Here is an 18628-nt window from a genome sequence, read left to right as displayed (position 1 = left end):
CCTGGTAAGTAGCCAATTTTTTTTTTTTTTTTTTTTTTTTTTTCTGTTGCAAAGGATGGTTTTTCCATATCAGGAATTTCTGGAATTTTTTTCAGGAAGAGGAAAAGCAGTAATCTAAGCCCTGGGGCTCGCGAGGCCTTGGGTTTCTTCTCTTGCCCAACCCCACCCCTTCCTTTACGTCATGTAAACACTGTAATAATGGTGAAATGCTGCAGATCCCTTCATACAGAAGGACGCTGGGATGATTCGTAAGGGAAGAGAATCCCATGCTGCCTGCCCTCATTTCCTACCCGCCATGCTTGGCTGCCTGAAGGTGTCCAGGTCTCTCTGCAGGGAAAGCCTGTCCGCTTTGGAAGGGCTCCAGCCCAGTCTGCTTCCCAAACCCTGCAGAATTCAGTCTCTACACAGTGGACCTGAAACATGCTGGGACTGGGTCTGCAAGGCACAGCAGGTTTCCTGGATGGTGATTGTGATGGTCTCTGAAGGGCGAGGCTGCAGAGCCAGGAATGGCTGTCCTGGGAGCAAGGAGGAATGGTAGGCATGGCTCCCATTCACCAGAGGAGCTCAAAGAGCCAAGGCTGCCTTTGTATTTGAAAGACATTCTGTGGATAGAGCACACCTTGATCCGTATGTGGGTGGGCCCAGAGACAACTATTCGATAATACTTTTATTTAATATCATTAAAGAATCATTTAATAATAGTTGACGCGGCTATTCTAGATAAAAGAAATAAACATTTTATAAAAGTGGAAAAGAAAATTTCAGCATTTAAAGGCTGTTTGATTTTCTGGTTGCTTGGTATAGAAGTTAGCTCAAAGGTACGTAAGAAATAGCTGATGTCTTAAAAAAAATTTAGAAGTCATGACTGCTGTTAATTTTTTTTTATGTTTGGATTTGCAAAGCTAGCTCATGTCTGAGGCAGTCTGACTGTGCAATATCTGAAACTGGGTAGCTGTCCCAGGAGGTATCATGGAGCCTTGAGTTGTAGCCTTGAAAGAGGTCCTGAAATTGTCCTATAGTCATCCTCCCTGTGCTTTTTGTTCACCCAAACTTTGTTTAAAAAAAAAAAAAAAGATGAAGACTAGCTAATCAAGAATTTTTAAATAGGCTGGGTGCAGTGGCTCACACCTGTAATCCCAGCACTTTGGGAGGCCGAGGTGGGTGGGTCACCTGAGGTCAGGAGTTCAAGACCAGCCTGGTCAACATGGTGAAACCCCATCTCTACAAAAAATACAAAAAATTAGCCAGGCATGGTGGTGGGCGCCTGTAATCCCAGCTACCTAGGAGGCTAAGGCAGGAGAATCGCTTGGACCTGGGAGGCAGAGGTTGTAGTGAGCCGAGATTGCGCCATTGCACTCCAGCCTAAGCAACGAGAGCAAAACTCCGTCTCAAAAAAAAAATTTTTTTTTTTAAATATCTGCCTAACATTCAATGATGGATATGATTTAGGTCAAGACATAAAGAAGAACGAATCTTTTAATTCATCCTTTATTACATTTACGACATGTGAACCTGACTTTAGAGTTTTGGGCACCTTTAACATTTTAAAATCCCGTGGTGGCAGCTTTGCTGCAATCTTGTAAGAGAGGCCTTTTGCTACTTTATTTTGACTTAGGGAACATTGACCTGATTCCTGGGCACCCCATTAGGCTTTACAGTTTTCTGCTTACTTTACCTCCCCTGTATTTTCTTTTTTTTGAAACGGAGTCTCACTCTTTTGCCCAGGCCGGAGTGCAGTGGCGCTATCTCGGCTCACTGCAAGCTCTGCCTCCTGAGTTCACACCATTCTCCTGCCTCAGCCTCCCGAGTAGCTGGAACTACAGGCACCTGCCACCGCACCCGGCTAATTTTTTGTATTTTTAGTAGAGATGGTGTTTCACTGTGTTAGCCAGGATGGTCTCAATCTCCTGACCTCGTGATCCCCCTGCCTCGGCCTCCCAAAGTGCTGGGATTACAGGCGTGAGCCACAGCGCCCGGCCTCCCCTGTATTTTCTTTGTGTCAGGAGGTACTTTTCTATTCCACATGATTTGACATTACAAGTAGAAGGATCACCATCCTGCAATGGGCACATGAGTCCAAACTCTGAGTCCATGAAGCCTTGCAATGGTCTCCCATCTAGAAGGATAGGAAACATTTCTAGCTCTAACTTCCCTTTCCAATGAGGTCAGTCACTTGGTTTGCTTTGGATTGCTCAGAATTCACCTTTATTTGTGCCATCAGGTTTCTAAAGCACTCCCAAACCTGATTATTAGGTGCTTGTGCTATTTAGAGTATAAAGAAACTCAAAAGACAGTGGCTCCAGCAATATGGAAGTGCTTTTCCTCTCTTTCACATCAGTCTGGAGTGGGCCAGTGGGCTCTGCTCCATGAGGTCATTCAGGGATCTTCAGCACATGGCTTTCCTCTCTGGGTCTCCAGTTGTTTCCACTTCCCAGCTGGTAGGAAGAGGGAAAGAGAAAGGACACAGAGGGCAGTCATGTCTTATAATCAACAGATGCTGATGTTGTTCACATCACTTTCTCTTAATTAATTAATTTATATGTTTGTTTATTTTTGAGACAAGATCTCACCCTGTCCCCCAGGCTGGAGTACAGTGGCTCAATCATGGCTCACTGCAGCCTCGACCTCTCAGGCTCAAGCGATCCTCCCACTTCAGCCTTTGAGTAGCTGGGATTACAGGCATACACCACCACGCCTGGCTAATTTTTGCATTTATCATAAAGAAGGGGTCTCGCCATGTTGCCCAGGCTGTCTTGAACTCCTGGCTCAAGCAATCTGCCCACCTCAGCTTCCCAAAGTGTTGGGATTCCAGGTGTGAGCCACCATGCCCTGGCCACTTCCCCTCATTTTAATGGCAATGTTTTAGTCATGTGGTCTCACCTCACAGCAAGGGAGACTGGGAAATGGAGTCCCAAATGAGCAGCCACATGCACAGCTAAAATTCTGAATTTCTAGGGAAAGGCAAAGGGACATATTTTAGGGGAGACATCTAGCATTCTGCCCGGGAAACTTAACTCCGAAACTGTAAAGATTTTAACCAGAATAATTTCTGAAAGGTTTGCAGCAGCTTCCTTGTTAGAAGTTCAAAACAAAACAAAACAAAAACAAAAAACAAAACCTCTCTTTGTTTAGAATGTAAATGCTTTGTAAGTGAAGGATGTATGTTTTATGATGTAGACATTACTAGTTATGTCATACTCTTGGAACAAATTTGGAGTTTGAGCTTAGAGGTGCCTTTCTCCTTCTCATTAGGAATTTGATTCTTGGCATTTTTCTTGGGATTTATGAGAAGCATTGAAGAAGACGACTAAGATAATTGGGTTGTCCTGTGAAGGCTAGTTTGGGAGAGCTTGGGTATATTTAGCACAGAGGAGAGAACAGCAAGAATAACAAATGAGATTGTTATCTTCAGGGGTTGAGGAGCTGGAGGTAGGAGATGGCACGGCCCTCTTTTTTGCTTCTCCTGAGAGTAGAATTGTGAATCGAGGATAGAGGTTATTAGACTTCAGGTTGACATTTTATTTCATTATATTAGTCCATTCTCATGCTGCTATGAAGAAATACCCAAGACTGGGTAATTTATAAAGAAAAGAGGTTTAATTGACTCACACAGTTCTGCAGGGCTGGGGAGGCCTCAGGAAACTTACAATCATAGCGAAAGTCACCTCTTCACATGGCAGCAGGGGAGAGAATGAGAGCTGAGCGAAGGGAGAAGCCCCTTATAAAACCATCAGATCTCATGAGAACACACTATCACAAGAACAGTATGGGGAAAACCACCCCCATGATTCAATTCTCTCCACCTGGTGCCCCCCTTGACACGTGGGGATTATTACAATTCAAGGTGAGATTCAGGTGGGGACGCACAGCCAAACCATACTAGTTGTCAGTCATCTAGTGAGAGGACTTGGCTCTTTGCTATTGGATGTTGTGTATTCCTAGTTTCCGAAGTTGTTCACTCAGGCTTTAGACTTCAGAGGAATTGTTTAAGTACTTTAAAGACTTAGTTAACATAGGGAACATTCCTCATAAGGAGGAAAAAAAAATTATTCTGTGTCCATCTTGTCTGTCTTATTCCCTAAGTAAGAAGTATCATCCAAACATAGTAATGCTGCCAACCATATTGCTTGCATAGTACTTTATCATGGAACTTCTGAGGCTTTCAAACACAATACCTGCAAATTTTCTATTCCTTAAAGCTGGTCCTCAGGCCTGTCTCAGATTCTTCATAAAGATCTTGACTTCCTCCCCACTCGAGCCATCTCTCTCCATCCTTGGAAACCTCATGGGCCATCATGCATGATTTTCTTGTAGGATTTATTTTCTCTTTAAAGGAATATCTATGTATTTATCTCAGCTCATTAAGTTGAATGACTGCCTTCTTCATCCTTACACCCCCTGCGCTGTCTAGGACAGAGCCTTTCCACAGTGGGCACTCAATAAATACTTCTTGACTTGTATTGGATAATTCCCCGACCTCATAGAGTTTAGACTTAGAGTTTGCTATTGTGAGCATCAATCTTGCTCTTTGTGTTGACTCATGAAATGCTCTATCTCATCCATCGTCCTGTTCTTAATCTGTAAAAGGAGGGGCTGGATGAGTTGGTCTCTAGGCTTCCTTCCAGCCCTAATTCATTCTGACTCAGTTCTGGGCTGGAGCAGACACTTGTTGGAAAGGCTATCCAGACGTTGGCAGCCTGTGGGGGAGCCTCATTACCCGGATGCTGCATTGCCCAGGTCACCACACTGACACCTTGCATGCCCTGGTTGGGCCATGGGGTGGCAGGGGCGCGGCCAGTGACGGCATGTGCTGCCCTCCCCAGGTACGTGTGCATTGCTATGGAGGCTTTGGACCAGCTGCTCATGGCCTGCCACTGCCAGAGCATCAACCTCTTCGTGGAGAGCTTCCTCAAGATGGTGGCCAAGCTGCTGGAGTCAGAGAAACCCAACCTGCAGATCCTCGGCACCAACTCGGTAAGGAGCGGCCCCGGGGGCTCCAGGTCTCCCAGCCGCATCCTGGGGGGTGGCAGGGGAGAGGGAGACCTCGGGGTCGGCACTGTCATGTTCTGTTCCTTCTTGGTTCCCAACCCTAAGTGTGACACACTGCTTGTTTTAGGGTCTCCCTTTGTGTGAACAAAGGGCCCTTTCATTTTTTAATTTAAACAAATATATAATTTATATAGATATATAATAAAATAATTTTTAAAAATAAAATTCACCACTTTCAAGCATCCCATTTTAAACCCCGTGGTGGCCAGGCACAGTGGCTCACACTTGTAATACCAGCACTTTGGGAGACCAAGGCAGGTGGATCACTTGAGGTAAGGAGTTTGAGACCAGCCTGGCCAACGTGGCAAAACCCCATCTCTACTAAAAATACAAAAAAAAAAAAAACAAAAACAAAAATTAGCCGGATGTCATGGCACACACCTGTAATCTGATCCCAGCTACTTGGGAGGCTGAGGCAGGAAAATCACTTGAACCCAGGAAGCAGAGGTTGCGGTGAGTCGAGATCATGCCACTGCACTCCAACCTGGGTGACAGAGACTCCATCTCAAAAAACAAACAAACAACAACAAAAAATGTGGTTTTAGTGTATTCACAAAGTTGTGCAACCATTAACACCATCTAATGTGTTTAGCGTTAGATTGATGATCTCCAAACTGTTTTTACTAATAGAATTTTTCCCCTCAAATAATTTTAAGTGGGGACCCCAATAGATATAAAAATCGATGGAAACAGAGACTCTCTTTTGAGGGCAGGAAGAACCCAGGGCCCTCACCACTCAGCACGCTATGGGGGCATATCTTGAAAGCTGTCCAGGTTATGCCTCTTTCAAAGATAGAGTAAAGTGATGTCCCCAGGACAAAGGTACCAGATCAGTGGAAAGACCACGGGGAAGCAGGACACAGGGCTTCTGGCTTAGTTCTGCCCTTCCCTCGCTGTGAAGCGTTGAGCAGGTTACCTTTTATGGGCCTCAGTCTTTTCATCAGTACCATGAGTAGGTTCATCTTGGTCTCTGTTAGTCCTCCAAGCAAATGCTGGTCTCAGTGCAAATGGCTGCGGTCGTGGGAGAGTATGATTTTGTTAGAGAAGAGCTATCAGATATGTCAGAAACTCCCTGCTTCTTGTGTGCATTTAAACATACTCCCACGCCCTGGTTGTCTTTAATATCTTGCTGTCTCTCCCATTCCTTCCCCTTTCGGACATACTTTAAGCTCCAGGTCTTCATGCAGCTTAGATACAACTATTTTACAGATCTTAAGTGAAGCTTTTATCTATCTGCAGGTATCACAAAAGTTTAAGGTTTGCCCCTTAGCCTTCCAACCTGAATTTTTATTATTTTATTTTATTTTATTTTTTTAGACTGAGCCTCGCTCTGTCACCCAGGCTGGAGTGCAGTGGCACAATCTTGGCTCACTGCAACCTCCACCTCCCAGGTTCAAGTGATTCTCCTGCCAAAGCCTCCCGAGTAACTGGGATTATAGGCGCCTGCCACCACACCCAACTAAGGGAGACAGGGTTTCACCATGTTGGTCAGGCTGGTCTCGAACTCCTGATGTCAAGTGATCCGCCTGCCTCGGCCTCCCAAAGTGCTGGGATTACAGGCGTGAGCTACAGTGTCTGGCCCCAGTTAATTTTTGTATTTTTGGTAGAGACAGGGTTTCGCTGTGTTGGCCAGGCTGGTCTCGAACTCCTGACCTCAAGTGATCCACCTGCCTTGGCCTCCCAAAGTGCTGAGATTACAGGTGTGAGCTACCACGCCCGGTCCTTTCCATTGTTTGTATGGAAGTTTGCAGCATTTTATTTGGATGAAAGGTTTTGCTGCCAGGAAATCAAAAGAAAGGGAAGGAGAAAAAGGAAGCAAAAGCAAAATGAATCAAGCTCATTGTAACCCCTCATTTTGTTGGATTTCTCAGTGTAGAGATGGGACCCCAAGAAGTGAGATGATTTGTCTGTGCTCACACAGCTAGAGCGCTGGCTTTAGACAGTGATTCTTTCGGCCCCTGTGCATCTATTAATATTCTCCCTAGAATCTGGAGGGTGGCAAGGTCAGAAGCCCCTCACTGGGCCCTTGATTCCAAAGTGTGGCACCCAGCCTCTGTGCAGATAGCCCCCATGACCAGACTTAGTCTATCACAAGGCAGCCCCCGGCCTTGTGGGTGAGAAGTCAAGAAAAAGCCTCAACCTGAGCCCACTCTGCCTCCCTGTAGCTTTTCCCTCAGACCTGGTTTTGCTCCCTGAATTGGCATAGCACAAATCTCCCCTCTGTAGAATGTCTCTTCAGAAACCATACCCCCTTCAAGGTCCCCAACTCAGACCAATGAGCTTTGGAAACCTACCGATTCCCAGGGCTCAACCAGACAACCAGGCCCGCATCTCTGGAGAGGAGACCTGGGAGTCTCCATATTTTTGCTTCCCATGTGATGCCATTTAGGTCTGGGAACTACTGACCCATTCTAGTCTTAAGCCTGTATAGGATTCCTTCCCTCCTTTCCTTCTTTTACTCTTTCTTTCTTCTCTCCCTCTCCATATCCCTCCCTTGCTTCCCTCATTCCAGATAGATATTCATACAGCTTGTGCTTGATTACCCCAAGGATGAAGTTGTCCAGAGACTTGTCACAAAATCCAAATTTGCTAATACCACTCCTGTACATTACATGCAGTAAAGTACAACTTTAAAAATTTAAGTGAGCTTTTTTTTTTTTTTACTTTCTTCTTGTTCTTCATTTTTTATTTTATTTTTATTTTTGAGATGGGGTCTCCCTCTGTTGCCCAGTCTGGAGTGCAGTGGTGCCATCTTGGCTCACTGCAACCTCCGCCTCCCGGGTTCAAGGCCTCAGCCTCCCAAATAGCTGGGATTACAGGCGTGCACCACCATGCCTGGCTAGTTTTTGTATTTTTAGTAGAGATGGGGTTTCACCATGTTGGCCAGGCTCTTCTCAAACTCTTGACCTCAAGTGATCCACCTGCCTCGGCCTCCCAAAGTGCTGGGATTACAGGTGTGAGCCACCGTGTCCAGCGAAAATTTAAGTGATGCTTTCCAGCCCTTAATGAGAATACCTGGGCTTTGGATCATGATGAAGGACTGGAAACGCCAGGAGAAGGTGGGGGAGTCAGGGCCAGCTAAGCTCCTTACTCACTGGGGATTCACTTCTGCACACCTGCCTCATTGCATGATGGGTCCAGATGCATGTCTTGGGTCCAGATGCATGTCTTGGGGACAGTGTCAATCACCACATGTCCTGATTTTTTAAGGGCACTTACTAATGATAAACTAAAAATATTAAATCTGATGATGCCAAGATCCTCTATATAAACAATCTAATATATTAGCCTAGTGATACAAACGGTAAAATATTATGAAGATTCATAGATTGAAAGTTTATACTTTCACTTCTATTTCACACCACACACAAAAATTAACTCAAAATAGATCAAAGCCCTAAATGTAAGAGCTAAAACTATAAGACTCTTAGAAGAAACTATAGGGATAAGTCTTTATGATCTTGGACTTGGCAATGGATTCTTAGATACGATATCAAAAGCAAAAGCAATTATAGAAACAACATAGATAAATTGGACTTCATCAAAATTTAAAACTTTGTCTGGGCGCAGTGGCTTATGCTTATAATCCCAGCACTTTGGGAGGCCGAGGTGGGTGGATCGCTTGAGGTCAGGAGTTCCAGACCAGCCTGGCCAACATTATGAAACCCCATCTCTACTAAAAATACAAAATTCAGCCGGGGTGTGGTGGTGCTACTTGGGAGCTGTAATCCCAGCTACTTGGGAGGCTGAGGTGGGAGAATTGCTTGAACCCAGGAGGCGAAGGTTGCAGTGAGCTGAGATCGCTCCACTGCACTCCAGCCTGGATGACAAAGTAAGACTGTCTCAAAAAAAATAAAAAATTAAATTAAATTAAAATTAAAACTTGTATGCACCAAAGGACACAATCAGACAGTAAAAAGATAACCCACTGAAAGGGAGAAAATATTTACCAATCATATATCTAATAAGGGTTCAATAACCAGAATATGCAAATAATTCTTAAGACTTAACAACAACAAAAAAACCTAATTAAAAACGGGCAAAGAACTCTCATAGATATTTTCACAAAAAAGATATACAAATGGCAAGAAGCACATGAAAAGATCCTTAACTCGCTAGTCATTAAGGAAATACAAATCAAAACCACAACAAGACACCACCTCACACCCCCTAAGATGGCAATTAAAAACACAGTCCCACACACAGAAGATGGGAAATGTTTGCAAGGATGTGTGGAAACCGGAACCATCATACTTGCTGGTGGAAATGTAAAATGGTGCAGCGCCTATGGAAAATAGTTTGGTGCTTCCTCGAAAAGTTCAACATATGGAATTATACGGCCCAGCAATTCTGCCGGGTATATACCCAAAATAATTAACAACAGGTTCTCAAACAAATAGTTGTACACAATTGTTCATAGCAACACTATTCACAAGAGCTGAAAGGTAGAAACAACCAAAAAGGTCACCTATTTATCGTCCCATTTATATGAGATATTCAGTTAGGTAAATCTGTAGAGACAGGAAGTAGATTTGTGTTTGCCAGGTGAAGGGGGAGAGAGGAATGGGGAGGGACTGCTGAGTGGGTATAGGGTTTCCTTTTGGGGTGAGGAAAATGTTTTGGTTGCAAAACATTGTGAATGGATTAAATGCCGCTGAATTGGGCACTTTAAAATGGCTAATTTTATGTTATGTGAATTTTACTTCAATTTTTTTAGAAGTTGTACTCTGAGTAACCCAGAGTCAATGGCACACAGGCATTTTTGCTTTTACTGTGCCACAACCTCAAACCAAGCCCACTCGGAGGCTGGTGCAAAGCGAGTCACCCAGCGGGTCGGGGGGAGGGCGGCTCCCCTGTGGCAGGCCAGGGTCATGGGGATCCTGGAGACGTCCCTCCTTGTGACTCAGGCTGTGCAGCACCCTGTTCCCCCCCCATCTTGCTTCCTTGCTCCCCTGCCCTTCACGAGATCTCACCTCCCTGGGTCTCCTCGTTTCGTTCCAAGCTCCAGCTCTTGCTGAGACTCCCTTCCTCTGCCACCCTCCGGGGTCCTCGGGACACCCTCTGTCCACCTGCCTTACCCTCCCAGGGCCTGCACAGCCACCTGGCCTTCTCTACCCTAGTGCCACCACCTCAGAAAACCACACAGCCTGTGGGTTGGGGCCTCTACACATATGTGCGTTAGGAGTTTACCTGGGCTTTCAGGCAGCCTCCTCTCACATCCTCCAAGTGATCCTTACAAACCTTCCATTTTCCCCTAAACTCCCCTCCCAAATCAGCTTCTTCAGTCTCAAGATGCCTTTGCCTTCTTCTCCCACTCAGGAAATGGAGGCTGTCCCAGGGGGCTTGTTCCACTTCCTGTGCCCATCTTCTTCCTCTCCAAAGAGTTCCCAGCCCCTCTGGAGCCTCCCTGCATCCATTCTTTCTGCCCTTTCCCCATCTCCACCCTTTGCCTTGCTTTGATTCCTTCCCTCAATCTAAACACAAGTTCAAGTCTCTTGCAGTGTAGAAATAAATTAAATTAATAAACAAGAGAAAAACAAAAAAATACATTCTCCTGCATAACTACAAAATGCCATTAGCTTGCCTGACAAAATCAACAGTCATTCCCTGATCTTACTTTAATATGTCGTCTAAATCCAGATTTCCCTAATTTTCCCCCGTTGTCTGTATTGCTATCCTTTTTCAAATCAGAGCTTAGTAAAGACTATTTCTTTGTTTTCTACATCCCTTAACTCTCTTAGCAGCTTCGCAACCTCTCTCTGCCCCTCTTTTATTCATGACATTGACTTTTTGAAGAGGGCAGGTCAGTTGCTTTGTAGAATGCCCTCCATTCTGGATTTGTCTGGTTCTTTGCTGTGGTGTCACTTATCTGACTCTCCTGTCTCTTGTATTTCCTGCAAACTGGAATTAGATCTGAAAGTTTGATTGGATGCAGGTAACTACTTTCGGCTATAATACTTCATGGGGGTTTTGGGTTGCTATACCGGGTATCACAGCAGGAGGCACCAATGTCTGTGTCCCACCTTTACAGATGCTAAGTGTGATCCCGGCCTAGGGTGTGGCCAGCCACCCCTCTCCATTGTAAAATTACATTTTTATCTTTGCAGTTAGAATCTGTGGAAACCATGAAAATAACCCACTCCCCACCCACCTTGCCCCTTGTGTTTTTATCTTTTGGTGGCATTTCTCCCTGGGATCACACCCATTTCTCCCTGGGATCACGCCCATTTCTCCCTGGGATCGTGCCCATTTCTCCCTGGGATCACGCCCATTTCTCCCTGGGATCGTGCCCATTTCTCCCTGGGATCGTGCCCATTTCTCCCTGGGATCATGCCCATTTCTCCCTGGGATCACGCCCATTTCTCCCTGGGATCGTGCCCATTTCTCCCTGGGATCATGCCCATTTCTCCCTGGGATCCCACCCTTGTTCACACTCCCTTCACTTCCTCAGGCCTGTCACTCCACCTCTTCCCACCGGATGTGTCCTGCTTAGTTTCTGTGGTAGGCTGAATGATGACCCCATCCCACGGTTGCCTATGTCCTAATCCCTGGAACCTGTGAATGCCACCTTATATGACAAAAGGGACTTTGCAGATGTGATCAAGTTAAGAATCTCGAGCTGGGGGAGATTATCCTGGATAATCCAGGTGGGCCTGATATAATCTCAAGGGTCATTATAAGAGGGACGCAGGAGGATCAGAGTCGGACAGAAGGGGACGTGATGATGGAAGCAGAGGGACAGAGACAAAGAGATCTGAAGATGTCCTGCTGCTGGCTTTGAAGATAGAGAAGGGGGCACAAGCCAAAGGATGGAGGTGGCTTCTGGAAGCTGGAAAGCCTGAGGAAATGGATGCTCCCCAGAACCCCCAGAAGGAATGCAGCCATGCAGAACTATTGCAGACTTCTGAGCTCCAGAACTCAGATAATAAGCGTGTGCTGTTTTAAGCCACTAAATTGTGGTAACTTGTTACAGCAGCCACAGGAAGCCAAGACAGTGTCCTTCAAATAATTCTCTTTTTCCTCATCCCCCTGAGTGTCTGTGGTCTCCTAGGCTCTGTGCTCTACCCTCTTCTCACTGGATATGCTGCCCCTGGATAATTTCACCAACTCTTGTGGTTTTAACTGTCACCTGTCGACTAGATATGCCCCAATTTTCAGCACTTTGGTTCAAAAATCAGCATTGCTAGAGACCAAGGCCAGTGGAACGGCCCAAGGCATGGGGCTCAGCCCCAGGTAGGGACAGGCTCTGAGAGCAGAGGCAGCCAGCTGGTGTTCCCCGAGGTCTGTGCTTCCTAAGTGCAGTCCTTGGAGTCCAGCAGATGGGGCTGCCCAGGGCCAGCAGGGATGGTGTCCTGGGGCCAGCAAGGACTAGACTTTCCCAGGAGTCCTTAAAACCACAGCCAGTTTTGCAAAGAGTCTTGAAGGAGGGACTGTGTAATGTGGGTGGACAGGAGAGTATGTCATAGATCTGGGGAATTACTATGCCTTGGCTGGTAGTCAGGAGGTTGGCAGGACATGATCAAGTTAAGATGGGATGGACTGTGCCTCTGGCTACAGTGAAAACTGCTCCAGGGAATTTCTATAAACAAGGGCAGTGGGGAGAAAGGGACAGGCAATGGTAAACTCAAAACCATGTGGTTGGCAAGATCTGCTTTCCAGCTAGGACTTGTCTTAAATTTGGGCAATGTTCTTTGGTGCTGATTTTTCTACCCAGATTAAGTCTAGTGAAGCAAAGAAGCAGTTCTCCTTTCTCTTTGTATTAAATGCAGCAAAAAGGCCTTCAGTCCTTGAACTGTGAGAAAGTTGGGTTTTATGTATGCCCAGTATTTTTAACTATAGTTCTGTCACTGACAGCAGGAAGTTGGTTGGTTCAGAAGGCACACCTATAGAAGAGGGAATGGCTATCTTCTGTTTGGAGAGACTTGGCCTGTGATAAGACCGGGAGAGAGCTGTTCCTGCAAGGCCAATCTTTGGAGCTTTTACTCTCTATTGACCCTTAGTAACCCTCAGTTTTCACACCATTTTGCCTCCTAGCTGCCTATACTACAGGGTGGGTGATCACTCCAGCAAGCTTGGTGCCCTTTGTTGTATATAAAAAGCTGAAACTTTGATCTTGAAAGGGTGGCCCTAGCAGTGCCCCCGGCCTTTGAAATGTCACATGTTCGAAATCTTCAGTTTGTTGCTATGGAGACTTTCCTCATCATTGCTATATCTTAAAAACAAAAAAACAAAACCAAATAACCAACCAAACAAACAAAAAACCATGATCTTTCATGATCTCATGCATTAGAACTCGCATTTTAATAAAAGTCATCTGTAAAGTCTGAGTTCTCAGTTGTAGGGGTGAAACAGATAGGAGTTCCTGCTGTATTATGGATTTAAAGAAATAGTGACCAGGCCGGGCGCGGGGGCTCACGCCTGTAATCCCAGCACTTTGGGAGGCCGAGGCAGGCGGATCACAAGGTCAGGAGATCGAGACCATCCTGGCTAACACGGTGAAACCCCATCTCTACTAAAAATACAAAAAATTAGCCGGGCGTGGTGGCGGGCGCCTGTAGTGCCAGCTACTCGGGAGGCTGAGTCAGGAGAATGGCGTGAACCTGGGAGGCAGAGCTTGCAGTGAGCTGAGATCACACCACTGCACTCCAGCCTGGACGACAGAGTGAGACTCTGTCTCAAAAAAAAAAAAAAAAAAGAAAAGAAAAGAAAAAAAAAGAAATAGTGACCAGTCACACAGGTAAATGGGCCCAGTGGAAATTCATGGAGTATGGATGACAGGCCAAAAATGCACTGGGGGAGAAAATGAGGAGGCAGTGCCTACCTGTGACAGGCGAGGCAGGTAGAGTTCTGGTCATACCAAGCCTACAAGGCAGGTGCTTGGGTTACCCCTATTTGAAAGACAGGGAAACTGAGGCACAAGGAGCTTTAAGTAAGCTGGGACAAGTAAGCTTGTCCCAGATCACCCTACTAATAATTAGGATTCAAATATGTGGTCTGGCTCCAAACCCCTTCTTGTAATCATAACACTACACTGCCTCTTTAAGAGGGAAAAGGCCTTACTCACTCTAAAACCCGAGGGTCCCAACCTCATCTCAGCCAGACATTGGCACATTCCGAGGTGGACTTCCGCAATAGGTGTGGTCCTTTGACCAGGGCCCCCGGGAAAAACCCCATCAGACCCTCTGAATCACTGTCACCAAAATTTCCAGCTTGGCCCCCTCATGTCAACCCCTGGAAGATTCAGGAACCACATAGGGTGGGCTCTCTAGGAGCTGCCCCAACAGGGACCCACGGACAGCGCTCCCTGACCAGGTGACCTAGCTGGGCTGCTGCGACTGCGCTTTCATACTTCCAGCCTCAGGGAAGGGAAGCGTCTCCCCACAAGCTATCAAACCAAGGGGTCCTAAGGAGGCTCGAGATCCTGGTACCAAAAAGGTGCTTATTTTATTAGATAGCCCTGTTGCACACACCGCTTCTCCACGGGAGATCGGGGAGTGGCATTAAGTGCAGTCTTACTAGAATATCTAACAGAGCAAGAGTCCTGGCAGCCCGAGGGAATGGAATGGTCAACAGCCCGAGCCTCAAGTCTGCAACCTCCTAGGCACTCCTGGGCCCCAGAGGGCAAACAGTGTGCTCCAGAGATGGAGCCATGCTACCCTTGGTTCAAGCCCAAACCACCCCAGTTCTCCCCTTCAGAGGAAGTGGCTGTCCATCCATCCAGCCTTGACGGACCTCCCTGGCCAAGAACATGCTTCCCTAGCTTTTCCCAAGGTTCTGCGAGAGCTTTCTTCCCCTGACCCTGCCTCAGAACATTTCTATAGCTGTGGGACCAGTTTACCCTGGGCCAAGTACATGCGACCTGTAGATCCCCTGCCCCAGAGTAGGGGGAGCGGGCACTTAAGGATGCAGATACCTGGCCGGGCGCAGTGGCTCACGCCCGTAATCCCAGCACTTTGGGAAGCCAAGCTGGGTGGATCACTTGAGCCCAGGAATTCAAGACCAGCCTGGACAACACTGAAACCCCATCTGTACAAAGTAAAAAATTAGCCGGACGTCGTGGCACATACCTGTAGTTCCAGCTACTCGGGAGGCAGAGGTGGGAGAATCACCTGAGTCCAGGAAGTCAAGGCTGCAGTGAGCCGTGATCATGCCTCTGCACTCCAGCCTGGGCGACAGGAGTGAGATACTGTCTCAAAAAAAAGAAAAGAAAAGAAAATGCAGATACCTAAGCCCAACCCCTAGAGAGTCTGTTCAGTAGGATGGCAGTAGGCTGGAGTGGCTCAGAAATCTGTATTTTAAACAAGCTCCCTAGGTAGTTCTGATACACATTAAAATGTAAAGAGCTAAGATCATGCGACCCAGTGTGAGAATTCCCAAGCCTGAGGCTCAGCTCCACCTGTCGCAAGCGGGTTGAGCTGAAATAATTCACTTGCTCCCTTTAAGCCTCAGTTTTTTCATCTCTCTAACGGGAGCAACACATGTTCTGCTAAACTCACTAGTTTGCTGAAAATTGTATCAGATAATGGATGTTGTGATCAGCTGGAAAATGATTCGTCAATAGGTGTCTCCATCTTAATCCCTGGAACCTCTGCACGTTACCTTATATGGAAACAGGGTCTTGGCGGCTGTGATTAAATTAAGGAGTAACTTAATTTGAGATTGGGAGATTATCTTGGATTTTCCAGGTGGGTCTAAATGCAATCACAAGCATTTTATTAGAGATAAGCAGAGGGAGATTTGACACACAGAGGAGAAGATGATGTCAAGACTGCGGCAGAGACAACACAGAGACAGCTAACACTGACGTGTTAAGCAGTGAGTGCCACAGAAATATTTACTGTTGTTATTGCTTAGACTGTAGGTGTTAACTGGGCCTGGCCTCGCCATTCCTGATGAAAACTCCTATGTCTGTGAATAGCCTCTTCTAGAACTCGGGCTTTGTGATGTCTTTCGGATATTTTAAAGGCTTCCAACAGAACAAGGCATGCATTAAACGAAAGCAAATAAGCTTTACTACAACCATATCTGAAATGTGTTTTTCTGATCAAGTGGGATGGGAAAGAACAGTGAGTGGAGTCCCAGGCATGTTAAGAATGGCGTGCTGTTTTTTAAGCGGTGAGTGGAATGTATTTGTACATTGCCCCAGCAAACACTGCTGTTCAATGATTGTGTGGTGCTGAATCCTGTAGGGTCATAAAAAGTCTAAGCCTCTTAGAATAAGAACCTTACTAATAATATGCCTTGAGTTCACACAGTTCCTGTTACTCCAGGAGCTCAGGGAGCTTTTCTGAATCTTCTCTACTTTATTCATGTTCCTAGGAGGTGATAGATACATTTTAAAGAAAAGGAAACAGGCCAGGTGCGGTGGCTCATGCCTGTAATCCCAGCACTTTGGGAGGCCAAGGCAGGCAGATTGCTTGAGACCAGGAGTTTGAGACCAGCCTGGTCAACATGGCAAAACCCCGTCTCTACTAAAAATACAAAAATTATCCAGGTGTGGTGGCAGGCACCTGTAATCCTAGCTTTTTGGGAGGCTGAGGCATGAGAATTGCTTGAACCCAGGAGGCAGAGGTTGCAGCAAACCAAGATGGCGCCACTGCACTCCAGCTTGGGCAGCAGGGCGAGACTGTCTCAAAAAAAAAAAATTTTTTTTTTTTGAAGATTCAAAACTAATATGTCAGGGAAGAGGAGTACAGAAGAACACACACCCAGGGACTCATGGAGCCGCAGAAGGAGAGAGCAAGGGAGTTTTCCAGTGAGGTTAGCAGCTGTGGCTGACCCGCTTGGGACAGATTCAGGAGAAACTGCTGCCTGGTCTGGAATGAGGCCTTCTGTGGTTTTAGGAAAGGGATTCCCACTTATGTTTTCTACCTCGCACCACCTCAGGGGTAGCTGCAGAACTCTCATTTTTAAAAATTTGATTTTAATGTCAATTCTGACCTTACAGCCAGGGATAATGATTGAAATATTTAACAGCATAGACAGCAGGGATAATGAGGACAGACACTGGCCGTGAGCAGCTGCACTGGCTGTGTGGCCTGACTGGCCTCAGTCCTATGGCGCCTCGGCTCGCTGAGGAAGAGGAAAGTCAAAGTTGAACATGGAGGGGTCTTGGTGTCCCAGTTCCACCAGGATCAGGAATGGGTTCCGAGGGGCATGGGTGTAGGGAGGGGAGAGGAAGAGAGTAGGCGGGACTGCCCGTCAGCCCCTGCCTGCGGCTCCCAGGCGTGGCTTCCCAGGTGTGGGCCTCAGACTGGCCCACTGAGATTCCCCGGCCTCTTCCAGGACAGACTCAGCATGTCTGGGAGGGGTGGGGGACAGAAACCAGTGTGGTCAGCAGCGCCCTGTGACTCTGCTGTCTGGAAGTGTTTGAAAAGTCAAGTCCTCCCACCTCCAGCCCCACCCTATCTGTCCCCCACCCTCTTTTTTTTTTTTTTTTTTTTTTTTTGAGACGGAGTTTTTTGCTCTTATTATCCAGGCTGGAGTGCAATGGTGCAATCTCGGCTCACTGCAACCTCCACTTCCCAGGTTCAAGCGATTCTCTTGCCTCAGCCTTCCCAAGTAGCTGGGATTATAGGCATGCGCCACCAAGCCCGGCTAATTTTGTATTTTTAGTGGAGGTGGGGTTTCTCCGTGTGGGCAGGCTGGTCTCGAACTCCTGACCTCAGGTGATCTGCCCACCTTGGCCTCCCAAAGTGCTGGGATTACAGGCATGAGCCACCGCGCCCGGCTCCTCTTAATAAAATAATACTAAGGTGCCTGTTGCCCACTTTCTCATCCACCTCTTGTTCTTCCCTAAAAATATCATCCCCCGCTCCCCAGCAGCAATGCTCCTGGGTCATCTAGCCTGAGGCTAGAGGAAGCAGAAGGCAGGAATAAAAACTGGAGAAAGTTTGTACCCTTTGACCAACATCTCCCTATTTCCACTCCCCCCAGCCCCTGGCAATCACCCTTCTACTCTGCTTCTGCGAGCTTGACATTTTATTTTATTTTATATTTAATTTTAACTTAATTTTATTTTGAGACTGAGTCTCGCTCTGTCGCCCAGGATGGAGTGCAGTGGTGTGATCTTGGCTTACTACAACCTCTGCCTCCTGAGTTCAAGCAATTCTCCTGCCTCAGCCTCCCGAGTAGCTGGGATTACAGGCGCGTACCACCATGCCTGGCAAATTTTTTGTATTTTTAGTAGAGACGGGGTTTCACCCTGTTGTCTGGGCTGGTCTCGAACTCCTGACCTCAAGTGATCTGCCTGCCTCTGCCTCCAAAAGTGCTGGGATTACAGGCGTGAGTCACTGCGCCTGGCTGAGCTTAACTATTTTAGATTGCACATATGAGTGAGATCAGGCAGTGTTTGTCTTTCTGTGTCTGATTTGTTTTACTGAGCATAATGTCTTCCAGGTTCATCCATGTTGTTGCAGCTGTCAGGATTCCCTTCTTCTTTAAGGCTGAATAATATTCCACTGTGTGTGTGTGTATACACAGATGTGCCACATTTTCTAGATCCATTTATTTGTCAGACATTTAGGTTATTTCCACATCTTAGCTATCTTAAATGTAATCACCACAGAAAGGAAGGAGG

At 46.6% G+C, this 18628-nt stretch overlaps 1 protein-coding gene across 5 annotated transcripts in view; it reads left to right on the top strand.

Annotated features, from left to right (window-relative positions):
* The window catches only part of EFR3B (EFR3 homolog B), a 115392-nt gene that overhangs the window by 56599 nt on the left and 40165 nt on the right, over positions 1–18628 (top strand). For 3 of the 5 annotated variants that reach the window (XM_019021314.4, XM_004028935.5, XM_055377562.2), the window contains one exon: positions 4824–4974. The exons of 1 other annotated variant lie outside the window; for it this stretch is intronic. In XM_019021314.4, coding sequence (XP_018876859.1) covers positions 4824–4974 — 151 coding nt within the window. Of the gene's footprint in view, positions 1–4823; positions 4975–10960; positions 10985–18628 lie in introns of those variants that run through there. One more of the 5 variants, XM_055377563.2, reaches the window with a different exon arrangement.

Source organism: Gorilla gorilla, chromosome 12 (assembly GCF_029281585.2).
Source record: "Gorilla gorilla gorilla isolate KB3781 chromosome 12, NHGRI_mGorGor1-v2.1_pri, whole genome shotgun sequence".
Lineage (NCBI taxonomy): Eukaryota > Metazoa > Chordata > Mammalia > Primates > Hominidae > Gorilla > Gorilla gorilla.
Note: the sequence above shows the minus strand (reverse complement) of the source record. Positions and strands in the feature narration are given on the sequence as shown.